The sequence below is a fragment of the Cornus florida genome, unplaced genomic scaffold (genome assembly GCF_030987335.1).
Source record: "Cornus florida cultivar Cherokee Brave unplaced genomic scaffold, ASM3098733v1 CherokeeBrave_3.0.0_Hap2_Chr10, whole genome shotgun sequence".
Taxonomy (NCBI): Eukaryota; Viridiplantae; Streptophyta; class Magnoliopsida; order Cornales; family Cornaceae; genus Cornus; species Cornus florida.
In genome coordinates this window covers 29,810,255-29,835,090 of record NW_026775580.1, presented here as the reverse complement: position 1 = coordinate 29,835,090, position 24,836 = coordinate 29,810,255, and the positions used below count along the sequence as shown (strand labels likewise).

Below are 24,836 nucleotides of genomic sequence, written 5' to 3'. Positions count from 1 at the left end.
ATATATATATATATATATATATATATATATATATATATATTTGAATAACTTTAGCAACACTCATAATTTTATTAATTTTCCATTTTTGAAGGGTTTATGCGTTGAAGTAATTTTTTCCTTCTGTATGACAAGAATGTTAAGGGGTAATAGTTAAAGGGGGTGAAGGAGAGTGCAATGCTCGAATAAGACATTCTAGACTTCTCCAACTACTCAGATAACGCCACACTTGCATTTAAGTCATTAACTCTTTGGAGGAAAAAAAAAAAAAAAAAAAAATTATTATTAGTCTTTGGAAAGGAAGAGTGTGACATTTGCTTCATAGAGTGCTTACCACTACTTATTCTACTTTAACCACTTTTAAAATTATTGGTCGTTGTACTTTTATTCATTGACATGAAAATTGACCTAGAAAGTGGAATGGCCATAAGTTTGGCAAGAGGATAGAGGAAAAACATCTGAGATGTGAAATTCCCACTCTCATAATTAATTTTACTTTCTTTTTTTTTTTGGCAATATTAATTTTATTCACTTGTGCTTTTAAACTACGGAGTTTTTTTTTTTATTTTTCTTTTGCTAGAGTAATACAATGATAACATCATCATTATCAATGATAAATGTTGAACGTTGAGAATTTTAAAAATATAAAAAAATATTAGTTTTTAAATTACTAATTAAAAACTCCAACACTTAAAATTCAACTTTTAAAATTCAGCTTTTAAAATTTTAAAATTCATTTCCTTTTGTCTATTTTAAATTTGATAAAATAGTGGGATCTGACGAAATATTTTTCTTCTTATTTTTTATTTTAAGAAAGAACAATTTACCATACCAATGATGATAGCTCAGTCATTTAGAAAGAAAGCAAATGTTTGGGTAAAAAATTATATAAAAAGCTCTTTATACTCTTTACAAAATATGATAAGTATTATATTTTATACATACAAACATATTTTAATATTTCTTTTTATAAAATATTCTGAGATCAAGTGAGTCCTTTAACATTCATTTCCCTCCCAATTTTCTTCTTATTTTTTATTTATTTATTTTTTGTCTTAAGAAAGAACAAGTTGCCATACCAATGAGGCAATGATGAAATAAAGTAAAATGAATAGACGTGGGGCGGGCCAATGCACTGAACTCTGATCCTTATCATGTCTCATTATTAGAGTGAATGTTTTTTTTTTTTTGGTTAAAATATTAGAGTGAATGTTGTGTTTGGAAGTTACGCTAAAGTCAAAAACCTTTCTCAATCTGAATATAAAATAAATACAAAATAATTAATATTTTTATTTGGCAACTATTTTTATTTTGTATTTCATATGAAAAACACGTAGTTTTTATTTTATTTTTTATTTTTTTTGTGAAATTTCATTCATTTCAAATTAAAACATGTTCGGTAATCTAAATCAGTATAACAATATGCATTTCAGAAGAACATATTATTTACTTTCCATTACCTTTTTAAAAAATTCTTCCTACAATTGTTCTGTTAGAACAGCCAAGACCAGTGCTGTAATTTTTTTTTTTTTTTTTTTCTTTCTTTTTTTGCTTTTGAATTTGGATCTTTTTCTAAAGCAGGTGTGGTACTGTGCAAACCACATCAAAGGCCAGTGATGTTCGGTAATCTAAATCGGTATAACAATATGCATTTCAGAAGAACATATTATTTACTTTCCATTACCTTTTTAAAAAGTTCTTCCTACAATTGTTCTGTTAGAACAGCAAAGACCAGTGATGTAATTTTTTTTTTTTTTTTTTTTTCTTTCTTTCTTTTTTGTGCTTTTGAATTTGGATCTTTTTCTAAAGCGGGTGTGGTACTGTGCAAACCACTTCAAAGATTACTAAAACCTATAAAACACGTATATTGATACAAAATATGAATACGATACAAATATAATAATATAATAAATTTTAAAAAAATAAAATACGAATACAATAAAAATACACCTATAAAATAATATATATATAATTATATATTTATTTTTTTAATAACAAACAAGTAAATATAAATATAAAATTACAAATATAATAAAAAAATAAATAACATGACCAATTTCAATAATTTCATCGTTATAAAAAAGATATTGAGTAGGCAAAACAAAAAATATATAAAAAATAAAGTTAGATCAACTAAATGAAAATCCCCATATCGAAAACTAAGATTTCCATAGAACAGATTGTTCGAGAAGTTGAAGGAAGTGCTGGCATTAAAAATTGTGGCAAGGTCGGGCAAAACACCAGTGAAGTTATTGCTGGATACATCAAGAAAACCCAATTGGGGATTTGACCACAAAACATTAGTAAGATCACCATCGAAATTATTCCTACCCAGAACTACATACCGCAGCTGAGTGAGATTCGAAAACAAGTTAGCAGGCAATGGACCCTCCAAACCATTATTCCCAACTAACATTTTCTGCAAACTTCTCAACCCTCCTAATTCCTCCGGTAATGACCCAGACAAAGAATTGAATCCGATATCAAGTTCAACCAGTCGAGAAAGTTTACCGAGCTGGACAGGGATGGAAGCAGTGAGGCTATTGTAGGAAAGATTCAAAAACTGAAGACCAGAAATTGAACCAAAACCAGTAGGGATCGGCCCAGAAAGATAATTCGAAGAGAGGTCGAGAATTGTAAGATTGCGAAGAGTCGAAAAGGACGACGGAATCGATCCAGACAACAGATTTTGAGAAAGATTAAGAACTGACAGAGATGATAACATACCCAACGTAGAAGGAATCAGACCCGTAATTGAACAAGACCTAAGATCGAGCACTCGGAGTGCACCAAGGCTTTGGCCGAACCAGTCCGGTATCGACCCAGGTAGCGAAAACCCAGAAGAATTAAACGACTCTAATAGTGTAAATTTAGGCAACGAATCGACGGCAAATCGTGGATTGAGACGGCCGCGACGAGTCCGACTCAAGCCGGATATAGTTAATCCGACGACTCGGCCGTTTTGACACTTGACGCCGTTCCACTCTATGCAGGGATCGGTTTTTTTAGGCCAGTCTTTTGCCCTAAGCCCTAAAGACGACCTGAGCTCAAGCAACGCCGACCATTCCGAGTCAGAACTCAGACGGACCTGCTGCTGAGTCAACACTGAGTTGATGAGCAGGAAAATGAAAGCTATCTTGAGCTGAATTTCTTGAGCTTCCATATTGACCATGGATGAAATAGTGTGTATACAGAACTTAATCCTCATTACTGCATTTGGTGATGGTGATGATGGGGTTGGAGCATTTCATTACTGGACTCGAACTCTCCAACTCTATCTGCAAATAGTATTATGTGTGAGCATGGTCAGTAAATATGGAAGAAGACGATTAATAATAAATATGCCATTACTGTTTGTGTACTCTTACCTCTGTCACGAGCTTTGATTGCGATTTAGTGGTTGTGTTTCTTCAATGAACACACACTGGACTCTATCCAGTGTGTGCATATATGTATGTGTATGTGTGTCTAAATTTATGTATGTATTTATGAAACACTGTTTCTATTATTTCGATATTAATGGAAAGAGCGAGAGAGTGTTGCCGGAGGATTTTTCTCCGGGAAAGAAAAAGAAGGTCAGAGGAACATTTGCGGTGGTATCAGCTGTTGCGTGATGGTCTAATCATTTAAGATAAGATTGAATTCGGCTTCCCAAGTGAAGACCACCAACTCGGTGTACCTGGTTATGTAGGAGTATTATTATTGGGAGAAATTCAATTTCTTTTTTTCTTTAAAAAAAATTGATAAAAATTTAAAAATTTAGAATTAGTGAAGCCCGCAACTATACCAAAAACATCCTCATCCTTACTTTCATCTCAAATTTTTTTTTTTTCTACTTTTTTTAATCTATATCATAAGCCATGTCTCCGGCTATTTTTCTTTTTCCATTTTTTTTCTAATATATATATATATATATATATATATAATATTAAAAGTAAATTTTTCTACACTTATTTTAAATAAAAGAAATGATAAAATTATTAGTTAAAAATAGATTGTAATTTTGAATATATCATCATGCGTGTGTTCGTATATTTTTGTAGGTTGTAATTTAAAAGTCAAAGATTTCTCTTATATCTAAAAACGAATAATGATTTTATGACCTAAAACTTTAAATGTCAATTGAAGGGATTTGAATCCCTGAGATGCATCTGATGAGATTTTTTTAAATAAAATTCTAGTGATAATGTCAATTGAAGAAATTTTTTAATTCTATCTATTAATATTTTTTCTTAGAGTTTTAAGTTCAAATAACATTTTTCAACCACAAATAAAATAAAATAAAAAGGCAGCTAATTTAGAAAGATTCTTCATTATAAAATAATAATAATAATAATAATTATTATTATTATTATTATTAGTACCCCACGATCAGTCATGAATCTTTGTTTTGTTTTTTTTTGTTTTTTTTTTTTTTTTTGTATTATGAAGAGCAATTATTTAACTTCTAATACCACTTAATTACTAATGAATCCCTTATTTGGTGGCACTAAATCATTATTCTTTCGTTTTAAGAAAATGAGAGCATGATTTTTGGTTACCTAACGGACAAGTGGAAGCTGATTGAAAGTTAGATAATGAATCTTAACATGTGGTCCAAACCTCTTTAATTTTTCTATTGCTATTCAGCATATTAGCTTTTTTGAATTGAATGCAGCAACAAAGCAAGTAGACCAAAAATTTCTCCAAATTTTTTGATAAAATGAACATTGCTTAGAATTTTCAATTTCAAAAGGAAAGAACAAAATAAAAATATCATAATATATCACGGTTGTACCTTTTGTCTCGTGACACTTGCTATGTATGTTAAAATAAATTACACTTATCTTTACAGATATTTGAATAAATTACACATAAGTAAAACATTTATTATTTTGATCTATATTAAATCCGCATCTGACTGAAAAGTATCTTTGAGGATGAAAGGTCAGCAATACCCTTATATTATAATAATATATTATATTACAATTTATACGATGGAAGGATAAAATTATCATTTTATAAAATTTGGTCATAAATGCTGAACGATTTATCTGAGTGCAATTTATCTAAACTTCAAGAAAAACTAGTGTAATTCACTCATTACATTACTTATAGATAATTCGATCGGTTAGATTACAAGTTTATCCTCTTACTTACCATCTAGGATTCTTGTATATTACAATTACCATATATAATTACACATACCATATTATTATCGATAGATTACTTTGTTCATCACTCACCTATCTCCAAACATTTTCCTAAACATTTATGTAATCTTCAATTTATACAATGGAAGAATAAAATTGTCATTTTCTATATCAGAGAAAACGTTAGGAATGTTATTGAGTACACGCGTCGAATTTCAAGAGAGATAAAAGTCGTAAATATTGAACAATTTATCATGTACAATTTATCTAAACTTCAAGATAAATGAATATAATTCACTTATTACATTACTTATGAATAATTGGAAAAACAATCTTCAATATATCAATACAATATAATATTTTTTTATTTCTTAATTTCTAAGACTATCAAAGTTTCTTATAAGAATAAATAAAATAATAAAAAATATGGATTTAATGTGTCCTCCATTAGTAGGTTGGGAGTCAATCAAAATTTCTGGTCAATCATGTAGCCAATTGCAACACTATTTGTTGTCCTATCTCACTCAATTTCCAGGTCCCATGAACAAATACAAATTACAAAGAGACGAACGTAAAAGTAGGCTTAAACAGCGATGGAAGGCAAGTGATGTCACAGAGAGGTTTCACAATTATCTACGCGTATTCTAGCTTGCCCTATCAATTCTCAAATGGGTGGATCCATGGTCGGAACCATGCGAGTTTGACGAGGTGCAACCTTCATAGTCTTGGGGCCTCACCCGACATATAGTCACCGTATTTACAACTAAGGTTGGCTACTGCTAGTATATATCTCCATCCAATCTCATAAGCGTGGTCGGCAACATGAATTCTCGAGTCCTACTTTAGTAAAAAATTTTAAGAATTTAACTTTTTAAGATGTAATTTTTAATTTTAATTTTAATTTTAATATTAACTTTTTTATATTATTATATTGACAATTAATAAATTACCAAACTTATCCATGGTGACCATGTGATGTTATTTTGTTTTTAGAAGTTTAATGCAAGAAGGATAAATTAGGAATGTTATAAAATATAGTACATTAATTTTGAATTAGGATAATTATTTTGAAATAGCTAAAGATGGAAATGTGGACACTTATTAAGCCACCGATGGAGTATTATATTTTCTTTTGAGATTGTTTTGGGTATTATATTTTCTTTTGAGATTGTTTTTCAACGGTTTGAAACCGTTTTTATTTTAAAAATCGCATTTAGGTGTGTTTGATAACCATTAAAAGCGCTTTTAATGGTCACCAATTTTAATTCAGTAGAGCTTTCGAATAAAGTTAGAATTTGAAAATTTTAAAACTAGATCCTAAGTAGAGGTTGTATATTTTAGGTAACTATTTTTTCTAACCCAATTTTATACTTTTTTATATTATATAAAGACAATCTCAACACTTTTTTTATAAAATTGCTATTATCAAATATGGTAACATTATATTGAAGGATATTATTATAAAATTAGCGATACAAGTGTTTTAAAAAATATTGTTACAAAAAAAATAAAAAAATAAATAATAATAATAATAATAATAATAATAATAATAATAATTAAAAATTTAATTATAAAAGTACTTATTATAATATATCACCAAACACCTAACATGTTTTCACCAACCATAATTTTTTTTTTTTGACAATTCTAGTCACAAAAGCGGTTCTATTATTCTAACAATAACCCCATTTTAATTTACTTACTCCTTTCGTTCTATTTTAATATCCGTTTTTGGAAACCTAACTTTTTAAGATGTTGTTTTAAGTATATATTTTTTTATTGTATTGGTAGTGAATGAATTATAAATCTATCCATACTGAGTCGAAGAGATTTGATGATGTTTTGTTTTTATAAGTCCAATGCAAGAAGGTAAATTAAGAATGCTGTAAAATATAATACATTGACTTTGAATTGGAATAATTATTTTGTAACAGCTAAATATGGAAAAGTGTACACTTATAAGCCCGGAGGAAGTATTAGCCCCCATGTTATTTTTAGCTCCCCTTTTTCTTCTATTATAACTAGTCTTCCTCATTTGTCTTTTAGACTTTTAATAGGACTTGTATCCTCTAAGTTATTCTAAGTTGAATTCGCTATATATTGACATGTAACATTTAAAATCTATCTACTGTTGGGGTTAAACCACATCAACTAATTTAAATAAAATTTGAAAACAGATTGACTGTGACATTTAAAATCTATCTACTGCTGGTGTTAAACCACGTCAACTAATTTAAATAAAATTTGAAAACTGCACCGTTTTTAAATAAGAAAAATTTGCCAAAGTTTGAAAACTGCACCCTTTTGAATTAAGAAAAATTCACCATACTCTAATTACATCATTATCTCTCCCTCATCTTTTCAAAAAAAAAAAAATTAATGATCATCTCTCCCTCTCCTCTTGCTCATTCCCACTATTGGGGGATATTTCACGTAAACAATAAATGATCTTTGCCATGGAATTAAGATGGATGAAAATGTGATTGCAAGAAATGCAAGCAATAGTAATGGTTAGAAAATATATATATATATATATATATATATACAAGCATGGATATTGAGGGAGTTAAAGAAAATACAACCAAAATTCCTATATATAGAAAAGATGAGACAGAATATCGATTAGGTTAAAAGAGAAACAAAGACCATCGCGACTTATTTAAGATAGGAATAAACAGGAGGGAGAGAGAAAGAGGGAGGATATTTTATTTAGAAAAGATGAGGTAGAGATAATAACGTCAAACTTTGGTAAATTTGCAGTTTTCAAACTTTCTTTAAATTACGTAATATAACACAAATAGTAGATAGATTTTAAATCTCAATATGTAGTGAATTCAATTTAGGATCCAAGTCCCTATCTCAATGTTATAATATATATATTCAAACCATTAAGTCTACCATCTTGAATTGTTGTGATAATTAATTGTTCAAATTTTTATAATAATATTTTAATATGTGGAGGATGTAGATTTTGGTATGAATTAAAGGGGAGAGGAGACAAAAGAAATTTTGATATTTTTAACAATTTTTTTTCAAGTCTTTGTAAAACATAATTTCTAATAGAGAAGTGATAGATCTTCCGACTTCAATTGCCGACTACTCCTCCGAATATAACGTGGTTGAGAATGAGTCGAAGAGAAAGAGATGTTTACGGGAATTTTTTTAAGAGTTCCAATAGGATCCAACCACGATGTATTCTGAGGAAGAGTCGATAATTAACATCGAAAGACCTATCATTTTTCTTTCTAATAACACATCTTTTGAAAGATGCATTTAATAGCCTTGTTGTGCCTCAAAACACGGTAGTTTTGAGGCACAAGACACATACAACATAAGACCTTTTCCATCTCAATTGAGTAATTTTCTACAAATATTTTAATTTTTTAAACAAATATGCATTATCTCTTTTTAAGAAGTTCATGTCATTTGTTTAAATATTTATTTATTTGTATTTATCAATTTATAAAATTTTTGAACACTCAAACAATTTTTATAACTTTGAATTTTTAAATGGAAAAAATGATTTTGGAATAGTAAAAATAGAAAAGAAAAGATGAGGTCATAAATTAAAATGAATAGATTTTTACTTTTGCAGACAATAATAAATATTAATTTTATAATAATATAATAAAAATCTTAATTACAAAAATCTTTACAAGAATGGGTTTGAAGCTCAAACAAAATAAAATATCTATATAGTAATTTACTTTTTGTTGTTTGGTTGCACTCAAAACAACTAAAAAATATGAAAAGATAAATGAGAAATTATGTAACTTAAAAGAAACTTGAGTCTATAAAGATAAAGATATTAATGAAAGGCAAAAAAAATAAGATGTGAAGAAAAGAAAGAAAAAAAATTCTTATTCTTTCCTTCTTTTATCTTTATGTTCTTTAGCCTTTTTCTAATTCGAAATTTTTTTTTTTTCACCCTCACTATTTAGATAGTCAAATTTAGTGTGGAGTACATGAATTTTTTTATGGCTATTACTTAAATGTTGTTTGATAACTAAATTCAGCATTTACTTTTGAATAAATAAAGTTCTTATTCAATTAAATGTGTCTGATAACGCAATTTGAATATCACTAAAAATGGTAAGTGATGTGTTTTTAAACTTGATATTCTTTTTCAATTAAAAATCACTGGCAATAGCATGAGTCCTTGTAGAATACGGCTATGTAACGGGTGTAGAACCACAAAGATTGTGAAGTTTATTGTCGTTAAGTAATAAGATTACTTTCGATTTAATTCAAAAATAAATGATGATTTGTTGTTTGCTAATCTAAAGCAATTGAAATTAACAATTTAAACGAAAGTCGAATGCGATTAATTGAAATGAATTGAGAGATGGCTATGAAATTGACTTCACCATCCCCTTATAACTATGGTCAATCATGTTCATCATGGGGAAATTTACTTTAGCATAGCCATGATTCGTGTGGCATCATGCTTACAACGGAATCATTAAGAAAATAAATGCACATACAATTTAAGAATTAAGAATAATCTATCTTCGGTTGGCATAAATCGCCTTATTTGGTTTGTTCTCCCTATAGGAAAATACTTTTTCAAGAACTCATATTGCATTTGAGTCCAAGAAGTAATGGTATTCGCCTTTAAGGAATTCAACAAATGCTTTGCCTTGTCCTTAAGAGAAAATGGGAATAGTCGCATCCTTAAAGCATCTTCTGTGAAGCCTTGCATCCTTATGGTAGAGCAAATTTCCAAAAATTCGTCTAGATGCTTATAAGGATCTTTGTTGCTAAGTCTTAAAAATTATGGAAGCATTTGGATCATGGAGGACTTAATTTCATATTGAGGTGCATCGACTGTCGGCATTCGGATGCAAGAAGGAAAAGTATAAGTCGAAAGGATGTAATGGTCCCTAAGAGGTATTGGTCTATTCTCTTCTTCAGCCACAACGGGTCTATTTTCTCCCTCCGCCATGGTATCACTTGTTTGTTCTCCTAACAAATCCTGGTCCCTAAGGTTCCGTCTAAGTTATCTCAGAGTCCGTTCAAGTGATGAAATATCAAGGTCGCATAGGAGCAATAGGAGTGATAATGAATGACTATCAAGCATAAACTCAAAATTTTAACTAACAATATATACAAAGGTAACGAAAGTGGGTGGAATGAAATACATCAACTTACCTGAGGTCCCAAAAATTTCTGTTTCCTTTACCTAAGCGATGGCCTTCATATCAAAGAAATGCACTCAAAACAACAAAATATCAAAAACCAAATATATACAATTTGTAATCTAAGAATCAAACTAGACTTAATCTTTAAACTTAACAACAAAACCGTTAACGCAATTCCCGTCAATAGCGCCAAAATTGATGTATTTTGAAACTTGATGTTCTTTTTTAATTAAAAATCACTTGCAATAGAACGAGTCCTTGTAAGATACAGATGTGTAAAGGGTTTTGAATCACAAAGATTGAGAAGTTTATGACCATTAAGATGTAAGATTACTTCCGTTTAATTTGAGAATAAATGATGGTTTGTTGTTTGTTAATCTAAAGCAATTAAAATTAACTGTTTAAACAAAAGTCGAATGCGATTAATTGAAATGAATAGAGAGATGACTAGGGAATTGACTTCACCATCCCCTCATAACTATGGCCAACCGTGTTCATTATGGGGAAATTTACTCTTTTTATTTTTATTTTTTTTTATTTTTCTTTTTTTTTTTTATTTTTTTTTATTTTTTTTGTCATTGGTAAGAAACTTACGCACACCGCCACTCGCAAACCCAATTTGCTCATTTGGAGACTCGAACCCTCACCATCCACTTTGAAGATAGAAGAGATACCACTGGACCATAAGGCCCTTGGTGGGAAATTTACTTAAGCATAGCCATAATTCGTGTGGCGTCACGCTCACAACGGAATCATCAAGAAGATAAATGAACATACAATTCAAGAACTAAGAATAATTCATCTTAAGTTGGCACGAATCGTCTACCTAATTATGCTAATCTATGATGTAGTACGACTCGTCTTTCCTAAGTATGGTTTATCAAACTTCTTGCTTTGCATACCATGAAAATAATTGTACAACTTCTCATTGTCACTATAAGGATGAAATTGATTCAATCAAGACAAAGGTTTTCTAAGACAAGAAGAAGGATTCATCATGAAAGATTATAACAATTGTAATGATCCAAGTGTTAGGATTTATATGCCTTGGCATAGTAAATTCCTATTTGGATTAAAGAGCCATATGTTCCTAAGATATCTGAAATATTTATGCTTTATACAATGAATTCAATGTATTATGTTTCGATTCATTATGAAATTGATAGTGTCCACTTGTTTACAAGAGATATTTATATATGTATGTGATGGCGATCAGTACATGAATATAAATAGTTTATAGTCGGTAATTATGGATGGACTCATTATTAACTAAGACTTGAACTGGATCCGCGTTAGGTTGAGATATATTACAAGAGCTGTCGTATGCAATTACTCCCTATCACCGTCATGGCATTTGACTCTTAAGCATGAGAGAAGTATAGACTCTTTTATTAATTAGTAATTACTTTGATTAGTTCGGCGGAATCTTCGAAATCATTAGACTGGCATTTTGGGTAATTATGTAATTAATAATTAGAGGGTTATATTTTCATTATTTGCATCAAAACTACTTGTATTTATTATGTATTGATTGTGGTTGATCACAAAGTAAATTTAAAGGCCTTCGTGTGTTTTCAGACAAAATGATTTATTATATATTTATTTAAATTATTATTTTTGTCATACAAATGTTTTATTGTGATCAAGCAAATATCCAATAACTTAATTAGGTACCAAAATAAATATATTAATTAGGTAGTCGAATTAATGGCTTTATTTATTCGATAACTAATTATGCATAGAGGGGTCAAAGTGCAACATTGACTTAGAGGTTATTTATTATTTAATTGAAGTTCAATTAATTTCTTTTAGTGGAGTAGAAATTAATTTATAAATTAATTGAATTGGGTTCATGGATCAGGCCAATTATTAATTCATTGTAGTCAAGAAAATAATAAGCCCAAATGATTCTCACTCATAGCCCAACTTGATATTGGAATCCTATTAGATTTGAGATATGTGAATTAGAGATTGAAAAGGATTTATTGTTTCCTTTCCTTATCTTTATGTTGCCTATATATACATGGTCCATGAATATTTTAAGTGTGACTTTTGGAAGAAAAAGGAATATATTTTCTCTCTCTCTAGAATTTTAAGGTTAGTGTTCTCATTTAATGGAAGTTCCCATAAGCCTAGTTTTCCAAGGTCATTCATGGAGGCTTATGGGTGATTCCTAAAGGTAAGACCATTACCAAGAAGAAGGAGATTCAAGGAAAAGGCATCTTGCAAAGGGATCTACAATAAGTGAAAACATTCACTTTAGATGAGAGATTTAAGGTTTACTCAAACCTTTGATGTAAGTATTCAATCTATTAATTGAATGATACATCATATTTTATTTTTTGTATAAAACTTGTCTCTATGTGATGAATCAAGATCTATGTATGAAAATCCCTCAGAAAGTTTTTAAAACTTGCAAGTTTCACAACACCAAGTTATATAATATGCTACACGTATATAATTTTTCCAAAAAAATACACAAAATCAAACCATAGTTACTTGGAGATGTCTATATAAACTCCCTAGGAAAAAGCTTAGTTGCTCATGGTCAAGGCTAGCCACCATGGATGCCCTTATAAGCTCAAGACCTAAGCTTTCTCTCTCTAGAAATCTCTTATTCTCTCTCTATAATACATCTCCTAAGTGTAAGATAATCCCCCATATTATAAAAAATGGAAGTATATATCCACCAATATCTGGTCAAGAGGCTCAAATTCATCCACCAAGGCAAGAAAACCATATCCACATTTTAAGGGGTCAAAGTCGCTTTTCAACAACCTTTTGCCAACTTAGCATCTGTGCTAGACGACCAGTTGTAGCTGGCAAATGACCGGTCGTCACTTGTCATGGCTTGCTTCATACGCGCGCAAGTGCGCGCCTTGGGCTTGTTTGGTGTTGTAGATCGGCAGAGGACGACCGATCGTTCTAGGCGACGATCGATCATTGCTTAGCTTGCTCTCTGGAAAATCAATTTGAATTGCAAACTGAATTGCAATTGGAAATATACACATGACGACTGGTCATCCCATTTGTGCTATAGGGCGACGACCGGTCGTTACATAGGGCTGGACAAGTTTTCCTTGAGCTTGTGATTGGGCTGAGGCCCAATTCTTCCATCTTCATTTAGGCCTAGATTTATCTTTGATCATGGTCCAAGTACTTGATGTCTTCATCAAGAACTTGTTTAGATAAAAGCATCATTTGAAGGCCCAAAATTCTCGATTCTACTTGATTTTGAGGATAATTACCTAAAAATGGTTAAACCATGAAAACGAAATAAAAACATAAAATAAATAATTTGAACGAGGCCGTGATGATACGCCAAAAATGTAGTGAATACGAAAGTGGTTCAAGAAAAGCCTTTTGGTCAAATTTGAATTTATGAAAACCATTACCACCACTACTACTAACGTAGCAAGAGTGAGTAGGGATTGTCCCAAGGGATTTGCAAGATACTATGGAATTGAATTCGGATTAGTAGGTCGAACGATCAAAGAGAGTGGTTTGTTGGTTAAATTATGCTATAATTAATTAAAAAATAATGCAATGTAAAACAAACTAATGTAAATGAGATGTAGAGAATGAGAGAGGATTCTTGGGACATAGAGTTCACTACTAGGCTTTATTTCACTAAGCATTTAGCATTTGTTAAATTAGGGGGATTCCATGTTGTAAAACAAGTGTGTGTGCCATTAATTGAAATACTAAACAGGGATGGCAAATTAAGTATAAATTATCTAATCAATCTAGCGAGTAGCACAACCTATCAAATTAAGCCATTAACCATTCAATAAACCCACAATCACTACATACACAAAAATCTAGAGAAATGTACTACTTGCACTCATAAGCATAGACCATCAAACAACAAGAATGGATTGTCTACCTATCTAGGAAATTAAAGCAACTAAGCTACAAGTACACTAATGACAAGGAAATTAAACTAATTAAACTAATGAGATAGCACAATCCGTCAAGAAATAAGTATGGCCCATCAACTAAAATACAAGAGTAATCAATTAAGTATCATGCATTGATCAACACTAGATTCATTATTTCAATACACATAGACATGCCCCAAATGTAAAGAATCAGGTGTGAACACATAATCATCCATTCCATCACACATAGTCATATGGAGAGAAATGAAAGATTAATTGAAAATATTAAACCATACAAATCATGTAAAAACAAGATTTATATAAACATGAGGTCAATACAATATTTACAACACAAATCCCTACTAATTACAAAGTATTAAAGTTTAGGAAGCAAGCCTAGGGCCATCTCTAGCCCCAAGAGAATGATCTAGTCATTCATGGTTATTGTCATCCAACCTTCAGGGGCTTTCTTCATGGTTGGATTCATCTTCATTCTCTTGGTGTTCTTGGTAGAAACCTTAACTATTAGAAGAATTCTTCCTAAAAATGTGTATATTCTCTCTTTCTAATCTCTAGCCAATATCTAACTAATCAACCTCTTTACTAAAAATAGCCAATTTCCTTATATAAGTAGCTCAAATGTCACACCTAATAGTCAGACCTAGTGCACTAGGACCTCCAAATGATTGCACCACAATCACACCTTCAATTGGGCTTGAAATCTATTTTGCATGAATTTTGAGGCAGTTCAATCGATCACACTGTTGCTTCGATCGATCAAAGTATAGCGATGTAATTATTTGGATAAGGACAAAGGCTGAGATCTTTATGGGGAAAAGGACAAAAGTGGTTATGAGGATAAGATCAAAAGGTTCGATCGATCAAAGAAAGGTTGGATCGATCGAATAGGAAATTTTCTTGAGGATAAGAACAAGGGCTCAATCCATCAAGTCAGGGTTGGAATGATCATAGTGTGATCGATCATAGCATGGTTCGATCGATCGAACAGGGAATTTTCGCCAATTTTCTTCCACTTTGCTCCTTCTTTCTACTAGGCTTTGGATTACTTCTTCCAATGCTCTAATTCAACTGATTTGACTTATTTTAGGGATAAACACCTAAAAAAGAGAAAAATATGAAATTAAACTAAAGCGGGGAAATAAGATAGAATAAGGTTCTAGAATACTCAAGATTAAGGGTTTATATGCGCACTTTTCAGCGCTGATGACAAAACTAAAGAGCTAACATATGCAAATAAGGGGACTTGAATGTACAACATTCGGCGCTTATCAATAAGCGCCAATAAAAATGGAATAAAATTTTAAGAGACAAGACATCACTTATCACTAAATGCTGAACTCTAATTTTTTTAAAAGATATTAAAATATATTTATTTTTTAATTACCATTTAAAATTCAACTCTTAAAATTTTTCGTGCTTAATTTTTAGTTTTATCATAATTTTCTCTCTCATATGCACACACCCCTAAAGGAATCTTCAAAGTGAATAAATAATTCAACTTTAAATTTGTCAGCTTGATAATAGCGCAACTCGGGAAACAACTTGAGTCTAAATCGTCATTTTTTACAATGCCTCGTTTGGTTGGAAAAATAAAAAAATAAATTGAAGGGAGAGCAGGAGCGACGAATGAGGCATCCCTAAGAAACGAAATGTGTCTCCCTTACTTTTCGTCTAATTGGATGGAATGGATAGTAGAAATGATAGATGTGTGACACTTTTCTTTCTTAGTTAGAAGGAAGGGAATAAAGTTTTTATAGTCGTTTTACTACTGTACCCTCATTGTCTAATATTATAAATAAAAATTAAATATCCATTTCAAATTATGCAACATCATTGAGATATCTTAACTAGCAAGTTGTCATGCTCTGGTGATAATTTATAAAGTCCTGTTACTTACCATACAAGTCAAGTCTCATTCCTACATTTAAAAAATAAAAAACAAAAAAGAAAAAAAAAAAAAAGTGACTGATGAATGATTGATGACAATTTTCTTTCCCAATAAAACAATATTTACCAAAAAAAAAGGAAAAAAATTGTTGACCTCTTATTCATACACAAAATACAAATCCCAATATAGACTGTATTAACGTAATAGGGTTTAACAAGTAAACTTTGGGAAGCTTAAAAATGAAAATTACACATTCGTTGGTTATTATTCATTTTTGTCTCTCCTCTCCCCCCTAATTTTGGGCAAATAAAAAAATGCATAGCAAGGAGGGATAAAACCCATCCAACCAAACGCGAAAAAGTTCATTTATCTCCCATCTCATCCATCCCTCCTCAAACCTTCCATCCAACCAAACATATTATAAACTTGGCCTAAACTCGAGTTATATTCAAATTAAGCGGAACATTCAAGCTAGGCCTAAATTATATATTTATATATACAGTGGCGTAGCCAGGAATTTCCTTCAATGGGGTCAATTTTTAATAGCAATAATATATATAATTTGAACAAAAATAATATATGTAAAAATTAAAATATTGATTCATAATATTTTTATTTAGTACATTCACAACTGCCCTCAACGATTTTTAATATTCTGAAAGCGTTGAATAATAACATTATTGTCAACAGTACTAAATATATCTCTCTTAATATACACAACCATCATATCATTCATCCATTGGTCTTTCATTCGATTGCGCAGCCGAGCTTTCAAAATATTCATGGCATAATAATCGTAAATTTAGATGATGATAAAGAATATATATATATATATATTAGATTACATGTCTCAACACTGCAGTATTTGTTTGGATTTTATGAAATTTTTGCAGTATTTGTTTGGCTTTTGTGAATTTTTGAAATGTTGAAGACTCGCCCAAAGAAAAATGTTGAAGACTGAAAATGTGATGGAAACAACGCATTTGTTTCTGGTAAAGTCAAAAGTGTGAAAGAATATTTTGTATTTTTTGGGAAAGTGGAAAAGAATATAATATTTTGAGAAAGTGGAAAAAAAAATATCATATTTTTTTTGAAATATTATATTCCTTTTTTTTTTTTTTTTTTGGGTGTAGTACCGTGAATGGTCAGTTGGTTATATATATATAGTATATATAAGTGTATTGTCAAATTTTAGTGGGGGCAATTATACAAATATAAAAATCTTTCCATATAAAATTAAAAAAAAAATTAAAAGTTCAATGGGGGCAGTTGTCCCCACTTGTCCCTTTAGGATGCCTAAATTTATAGTTTGCCCAATCAAACCCAGTACGTCTGAGTTTATGGTTTGCCCCAACAGACCCCTTATCCACTTGGATCACAATAAATATTAATTGGTAGGCGATATTCACACTCCCCTTTCTCACAATTTCACTCTACTTTTCTTTTGTTATAATGAAAATGACAAGAAGGTCCTAAGTTCATTAATGTATCATCCCTTATTTTATGGTACCCCAATTACCTTTTTCATTATAAATTTTAACTCTTTATTTTAAAAAAAAAAAAAAAAAAACTTCTTTGCTTTCTTTAGTACGTTTTTTTTTTTCTTGGTAAAAAGAGATAATTTATTCAAAAAAAAAAGAAAAAAAAAAAAGAACATACATTAGAATTAAAATGAATTATTACAAAGTTTATAGGGATCAAGAAGTGGTAGAATATACAGTATATATATATTTTCAAACTTCATAAAGTACTTTACCCATACCCAACAATAATGTAAGAAAAGAGAGAACCTTGATACCATGAAGCAAATCAAAGCAAAAATAAAATGATGTTATTGTGTCGAGAGCTCTCTTACTCAAAATTAGGGGTGGCAAAATGAGTAATGACCCACCAACCCGCCCATATCTACCCACTTTAAAATGGATATGGGTGAATCATTTTAAAATATGGGTTAAAATGGGTGACCTATATTCAACCCATTTTTATAGAGGGTTAAATGGGTTGAATATGGGTCACCCATTTTGACCTATGTTTCACACACTATATAAGAGACCCAGTTTCACAACCTCTATTTGACTCAAATTCACATCTTCATCTCTAAAATTCTCTCACATGATTACAGATTCTCTCTCTCTCCCACTATCTCTCTCTAAAATTCTCTCTTTAAGATTCTCTCTGTATTATCCTCTCTCTCTATCTAAAATTCTTTGTAGTACTATAGTATTGCTCTGCTACATCCATAACACATATACAATGTATTCTTGTGTATTATTTCTGCTTTATTTTCCTACCAACAATATTCTTTACATCTTTTGGTAATTCTTACGACAATATCTAATAGTCATCCCTTTCTCTTTCTACATGTGCATATACATATGCAAACATATATGGGATGTTGAAATTGAATATCGGTGCTTCTTATAATCAATGGTCTAGAGAGGGAGGGGTGTAATGATCATAAGGGATTCTATGGAAAGGCGTTAAAGTTTCATAAATCTTTTTTTTGGTTTATCTACGGCAAAAACAATAGAGACATTTGTCTTGAGGGAATCATTTTACCTCTCAGCCCAATAGGTTTACAAAGAGATTGACATTAAGGGAATTATAAGTCAATTATGCTGCTTCTTCAAGCAGTGGATTGTTCAATCCAAAATCTAATAAAGGATAGTGTTAATCTACTGAAGTATCTCACAGATCATGAACTCCTCGTGTATATAATACTACAGCTCGAAAGAAACATATGCTTACATTTGTATTTCAAAGTAAGAAGACCTGATTTATTCATTTAATTATTTATTCTATAAAAAGCTTAAATTTCATATTATATATATATATATATATATATATATATATATATATAATATCGTACCTTCATGCATGTCTAGTCGCAAGATAAAATAGTATAATTTAAAGAATTCTTAAAATAAATTAGAGGATTTACAATTATCTATAAACATTTTTACAAGCTTTTATCAATCTAAAATAAAGAACTATAATAATGAGAATATCCAAACTAATAACAATTTTTTTTTTTTTTTTCCTAAAATGGGTTGGCAGGTCGTGACGGGTTACCAGACCCATTTTGACCCAACCAATATTTAGTCCGCTACAAGTGGGTTGAATATAGGTCATAATTCATATTTGACCTTATCCAAACCCGATATAACCCGTCCGTTTGCCACCCCTACTCAAAACATATAAGGATTTTATCATTAACAAGGTAAATTTCAATGTTCAAATACATTTCAAATTAATTATTAAAAATCGCATAATAAAAAAAATTTAAAGAAAAAATTACCATCATTATTAGCACAACATAGAAAGAGTTGAATGACTCATGAAGTTCTGATAGTTTTTCAATACTTTCCGTGCTAACAAAATCAATTACTTTATTTAATTTAGTCAATTTTTTTTTTTTCTTTTTTTGTGTGAGATTTTCTATTGTTACTTATAAAAATCAATATCAAAACTCGAGGAAGAGAAGACATGTTAAATACAAAGTAAAGAAAGAGTTGAGTGCAAGCAAAAAAGAAGGGGTTAAGAAAGCTCAGGAGATATGTTAAGGGTACATTTGGATTGAGTGTAATGACCCGGTCATTTCCTTCCTTTCTTTTTTTCTCATAATTTCATAGATGAATTTTTTTCGTTAAAATTTCTTTTCTTAGTTCAGTTTCTTGTAATTTAGTGTCATCTCGAGTGCTTAAAAATGGTTTCTAAGACTCTTTCCTTTGGATTGATAACTTCCTTTAAGGACCGAGTCATTTCCACATTTTTTGTTTTTCGACATTATTCACTTTTCGTCTTTTTCCCTATTTTGTCTTTTCTCCATTTGTCACTTTGTTGGCATAACCTCACTTTTATTGTTCGGAGTTGGTTTTTGACTTCATGTATTTTCATTCTAAGTGGTTTCCACGAAATATGTATCTTTACTTTTGTCGAAAAGCTCTCTAATTGCTCTCGGTGTCCATAGGGGCATGGATGCATAGTTCTTCAAAAATATTTTTCTTCTTGGGGTGTTTTTCATAAATATCTTTTGAAGATATTTTATTTTAGGGGTTTTTAAGAAAATATTTTTAATATTTTCATTTTGGGTCATTAGTGCAGTTTTCACTTTTTGGAGGGCCATTGTGCAATTAATGAAAGTTATTGCAAAAATACCTCATTTTGAGTCTGGATCCTCGTACGAGATTCATTTTCACTTTTCATCGAGTCGTGTACTCTTAGAATTGCCTTTTGGTCGTTTTCTCCCAGTTTAGGGTTTCTGGCCCCGATTGCCACCGAACTTGTTCGGGGTATATCTCTCTGCTCATGACTCAGTTTTTGACGTCGTTTCTTCCGTTATTCATATTTTCTTATTTTGGTTCTTTTTCATTCACAGAGTTTTGTCATTTGAGGGCATCTGTTCAAATTTCACTTTTCCAGACCCGGCGGGGCACTTTTAGGGTTTTCCTACAAAGGGGGTGAAAGATTTTAAACTTCTTGACCAGATTTTCTTAGGGGTATACTGGGCATTTTACAATGCATTTTCTTTGTTTTTGTCTGTGTTGTCAGGTAGAAAACTTGATTTGGGGGGGGGGGGGTTCTTCTTCATGTTTTCCCAGAAAAATTCGTTTGATGCTCGTTTTTGCTCTCAGTTGCGGACAGATCCCATAGCAGCTTTTTGACCCTCTTAACTTCCTCTAATCTAGGGGCATTTTGGGTATTTCACAGTGAGTTTTTTTTTTTTTTTTTCCTTCATATAGTCGGGTAGAAAACTCGATTTTGGGGGGGTTTCTTCTTCGTGTTTTTCTAGAAAAAGTTGTTTCGGACCTCATTTCGGCTCTCAGTTCTGGCTGGAACTTTTCTTTCCCTAGCATGTCATGGTGCTCGTGGGTTGCTCGTCTCGATGTCGTGACGTCGACTTTTGTTTTCGTTCGTTCTCCTTCGTCCGGACTCCAAATCGAGTGAACTCTTTTTTGAACTTGACTAATTTTTCGCTATCTTTCCAATGGTGTGCTCGGTTGCACCCGGATCTTCCTGGATAATTATCAATTTACCCTTTTAGCCTTAAGTTCTCGTTTTTCTTCATTATGCCCTTTTTCCTTCGTCCGGACTTCGAATCATGCGATTCTTGAGTCCATCTTGATTAGTTTTTTGTTGTCTTTCCGATGGTGTGCTCGGTGGCACCTAAATCCATAGTTTCAGAAATGACTATTTCGCCCTGGGGGCTTAGTTGTTTTTATTTTTTTATTTTTTTATTTTTTTATTTTAATCTTAGCTTTCACATTTGATTCTTTTGAGTTCCATGACCTCATAGAAGGTCATCAAAGTGTTTTAGAGGTGTGTTATGCCTTGGGAGATCGTTGTTTTGTTTCTTGCTTCCACATCTGGATCCGCTATCAGGTCAATCTTCGGTTTATCACAGGACGCACTGGCTTGAAAAACCAGGGTTGTCACAGGTGGTATCAGAGCTCTTAGGTTCGAAAACCTTAGGACGATGGGTTTTGGGTGCATATCATGCTTGTATTGCCATGTTCTATGTTTTTATTTGCTTCTTGATAACATGTTGAATGCGATCACATGTTTACGTGCTTATGTGGACGTATGTTTAGAAGTTTACTTTAACTGTCTCAGCATGATATATATGGTTGTTGCTTTAGTATATTATATGTGTTTGCCTGCCTTAGTATACTGTATATGCTTATCGGCCTTATTACATTGTATATGTTTGTCTGTTTTAGCATATTGATTTACGCTTGTTTGCTTAGCATGTTAGGTATGCTTGTCTACTTTAGTGTATTGCATGTACTTGTTATTCTTAGCATGATAGTATGATGCATACATTGATATGCCTTATGTGACCTTACTACTTGTGTGAGTATGTAGCTATTGCTTTGTTATACGTTAACTATTTATTTTGTGTCTTGTTTAGGCATTGCGGGTTGTCCCAACTTGGTTGGTTGAGATTGATGCTAAGGCATTATCTCTTGGAGTTTCGTGGTGACCTTAATGTGATGACGTCATTAGGGCCTTGTTTCTAGCATCATAGACGATAGGTCGGATTGACTCGAGTCTTTCCTTGGGGATTGGGAGTTTTTTTTTTCGTGAGCCTCAATGGCGAGGTCCTTGCGTCTTTTCTTCTTAAAGTGATGGTTAGGGATTTGATAGGTGCATTGACCTATGATATCTTTTTGTCTTGCCTTGGACAGAACTTACGAGCTAAGGTTAGGGTGTGAGTGGTTTCGTGTAATTAATTGCATTGGTGCAATTAATTACTCTCCCTCGTCCTTGGAGACTTGGGATTTTGTGTTTAGGGTCTCGATAGGATCCTGTGGAGTTCTCATCGAACTTATTAGCATCTTGAGTTGAGTTCTTTTATTGGTGTCTCTTAATGGTTAGTGTTGGAACTATCCATTACATCGTTGTTTGTTTTGTGTGGCGTTAGGATTCCACCTTGTGTTTGAGGTAGTCTTGGGAAAGACTTATAGACTTTTGTTTTAGGGACTATTGTACCCATTCTGAAGATGATTCATTTCCTCGCGATGAAGGATTGGACTCATCCGGGTTTTTGGGATTTCTTTTTGGTGAGTTCATCATTTTGAGATGCATTTCATCCCTTCTTGCTTCTAATTTTATGGGATTGTTATTTGCATAGTCATTCCTATATGTTTATATGCCTTGTTGTTCTGCACATGCCTTAGAAATATGTTAGGGGATGTGACTATTTGGTAGTTATGTGATGATATAGGTGATGTGTTTTCATTTACTATATCTATTTGTTATGCTAGCATCATAGTTGATGTGTAATGTGTCTTTGATGCTTGACCCCTATGTGATAGGTAGCATATTGATTGCCCTTATACACTATGTGTTTAGTTGTATGGTGTGTGTACTTTTATTTATATTTAGTATACTTGTACCTAGTGTGCTTGCACGTTGTTTATTTCAATTCATTTTGGTTTAGTATACCTGAGCCTGTATACTTGTCTACCATGGATTTAGTACTACTTAGTATACCTGTGGATGTATACTTGTAGACATATATTGTATTTTCATTTCAATATTTCTTAGTATACTTGTGAATGTATACTTGCATATGTATATATATGTTTCATGATTAATTGCTTTATTAGTTTATTCATTTTTTATCATTCCGCACTGTGCTTGGGGTTGTATGACCTTGGTTGTCGGGGTTATGTGTGTGAGCTTGATCCGATGTCTTGATTCCTAGGCGTAGCCTTGTAGTAGGTCAGCTTTAGGATGACGTGGAGGATTTTGGGTGCATTGTCTTGTGGGAGTCATTGTGGCTAGGGCGATGATTATATTGTTTGATTTTGTAAAGTCCGATCTATTAGCTCGAGGGCATAGACTTGTCAGGCTTTGGATTCGTAACTGATATGGTTGACAACAGTGTTTTGAGACTTGGGGTTGTTAGTTTTTCCAGTATTGAGGATTTAAGGCCTTAAGCGTAGTGGTGCCTAAGACATTATTGTCAGAGTTTTGGATTGGCCAGAATGGTCCGGTCGGACATTTTGGACCATATCGCAACTCACACAGAATGCCTGGTGACCGATGTTCTCGTCGTCCTACACCATCAAGCTTAAGGAATGTGCATTAAGGCGAGGGCCAAGTTTTACATTTATAAAAGCCACTACTACCTTCACTAAAAATATAGTTAGGGTGAGTAGGGATCGACCCAAGGGATTGGAGTCGTACTTGGTTGTGGAATCGCAATTAGGGTTAGTAGGTCGAATGATCAAACAAATGGTTGGTTGGTTGATTAAACTAGAGAGCAAATTAAACTAAATAATTGAATGCAATAAAGAGTAAGTAAGAGAGAGAAAGATCTTGGGGTTTAGAGGTCACCACCAGATAAGCGCCGAATACTGTATATTCAAGCGCCCTAAATTACATTAGTTAAGTCCATTAATTAATTATTTTATGTAGATTATCTCCATTTGCATGTTTTTGTACATTTTCAGGTTAAATTGCAAAAAGGAAGCAAAAATGATGCCTTGTGGAATTTTGAACAAAAAGGGTGCCAATTCTGAAATTCTGGCAGCAGTAGAGCCCGGCTTTATTGCCATGTTTGACCTAGAAAACTCGAGAACTGGACTCCCATCAAAACATAAAGTTTTTAAAACCCTGAATCAGCTTTCCAAATCTTCAAGAAGTTCATCATTCGGAGTTCGGAGCAGAGAGTTATGATCTTCTTACCAGAGGTACACAGAACTGCCTGGCAGCACTAAAGTGCTGCCTTTCTCCCCATTTTCGACCAACCAGACTTGAGAATTGGGTCTTCATCAAAACATGAAGTTTTTAAAGCTCTGAATCAGCTCTCTAAATCTTCAAACATATCATCATTCAGAGTTCGGAGCACAAAGTTATAGTCATTCTTCCACAGTGGGTCAGTGATGGGCAAGAATTGCATGTTACACATTACACTAATTTCGAGTGCTCGAGGCCACCCTTCGAGTGCTCAAAATTTGGCCAGATTGCAGCTCGGAAATGAACCCCTCTTCAGCCCACTTGTGCATTGGTTTCCACATTTCCACCCTCCTTCTTTATGGAGTGGTTGGGAATGTCTTTGGAGGAGAGAGAGAGCTTGGTTGAAAGATATAAGGCAACTAAGGGCCACATGCATCATATCCTTCATTCTACAAGATTAGAGGAGAGAGAAGAGAGCAAGAAAGGTGTTCTTGAAGCCTAAAGAAGGGAGCTCAAAAATGGCTTGTCCATCCATGCTTCTTCCTTCTTCTAGCTCACTCATGGGTAACTAAACTCCATCTAGGGAGCT

At 32.1% G+C, this 24,836-nt stretch overlaps 1 protein-coding gene across 1 annotated transcript; it reads right to left on the bottom strand.

Moving 5' to 3' along the window:
• Positions 1–1,171: 1,171 nt before the first annotated feature.
• LOC132278522 (probable LRR receptor-like serine/threonine-protein kinase At2g16250) lies at positions 1,172–3,672 on the bottom strand. The gene is made up of 2 exons (XM_059780329.1): positions 3,366–3,672; positions 1,172–3,275 (listed from the first exon to the last, which is right to left on the bottom strand). Exon 2 carries the CDS (start codon positions 3,203–3,205, stop codon positions 2,018–2,020), a length of 1,188 nt encoding a protein of 395 aa, XP_059636312.1. The 5' UTR covers positions 3,206–3,275; positions 3,366–3,672; the 3' UTR covers positions 1,172–2,017.
• Between the last annotated feature and the right edge of the window lie 21,164 nt (positions 3,673–24,836).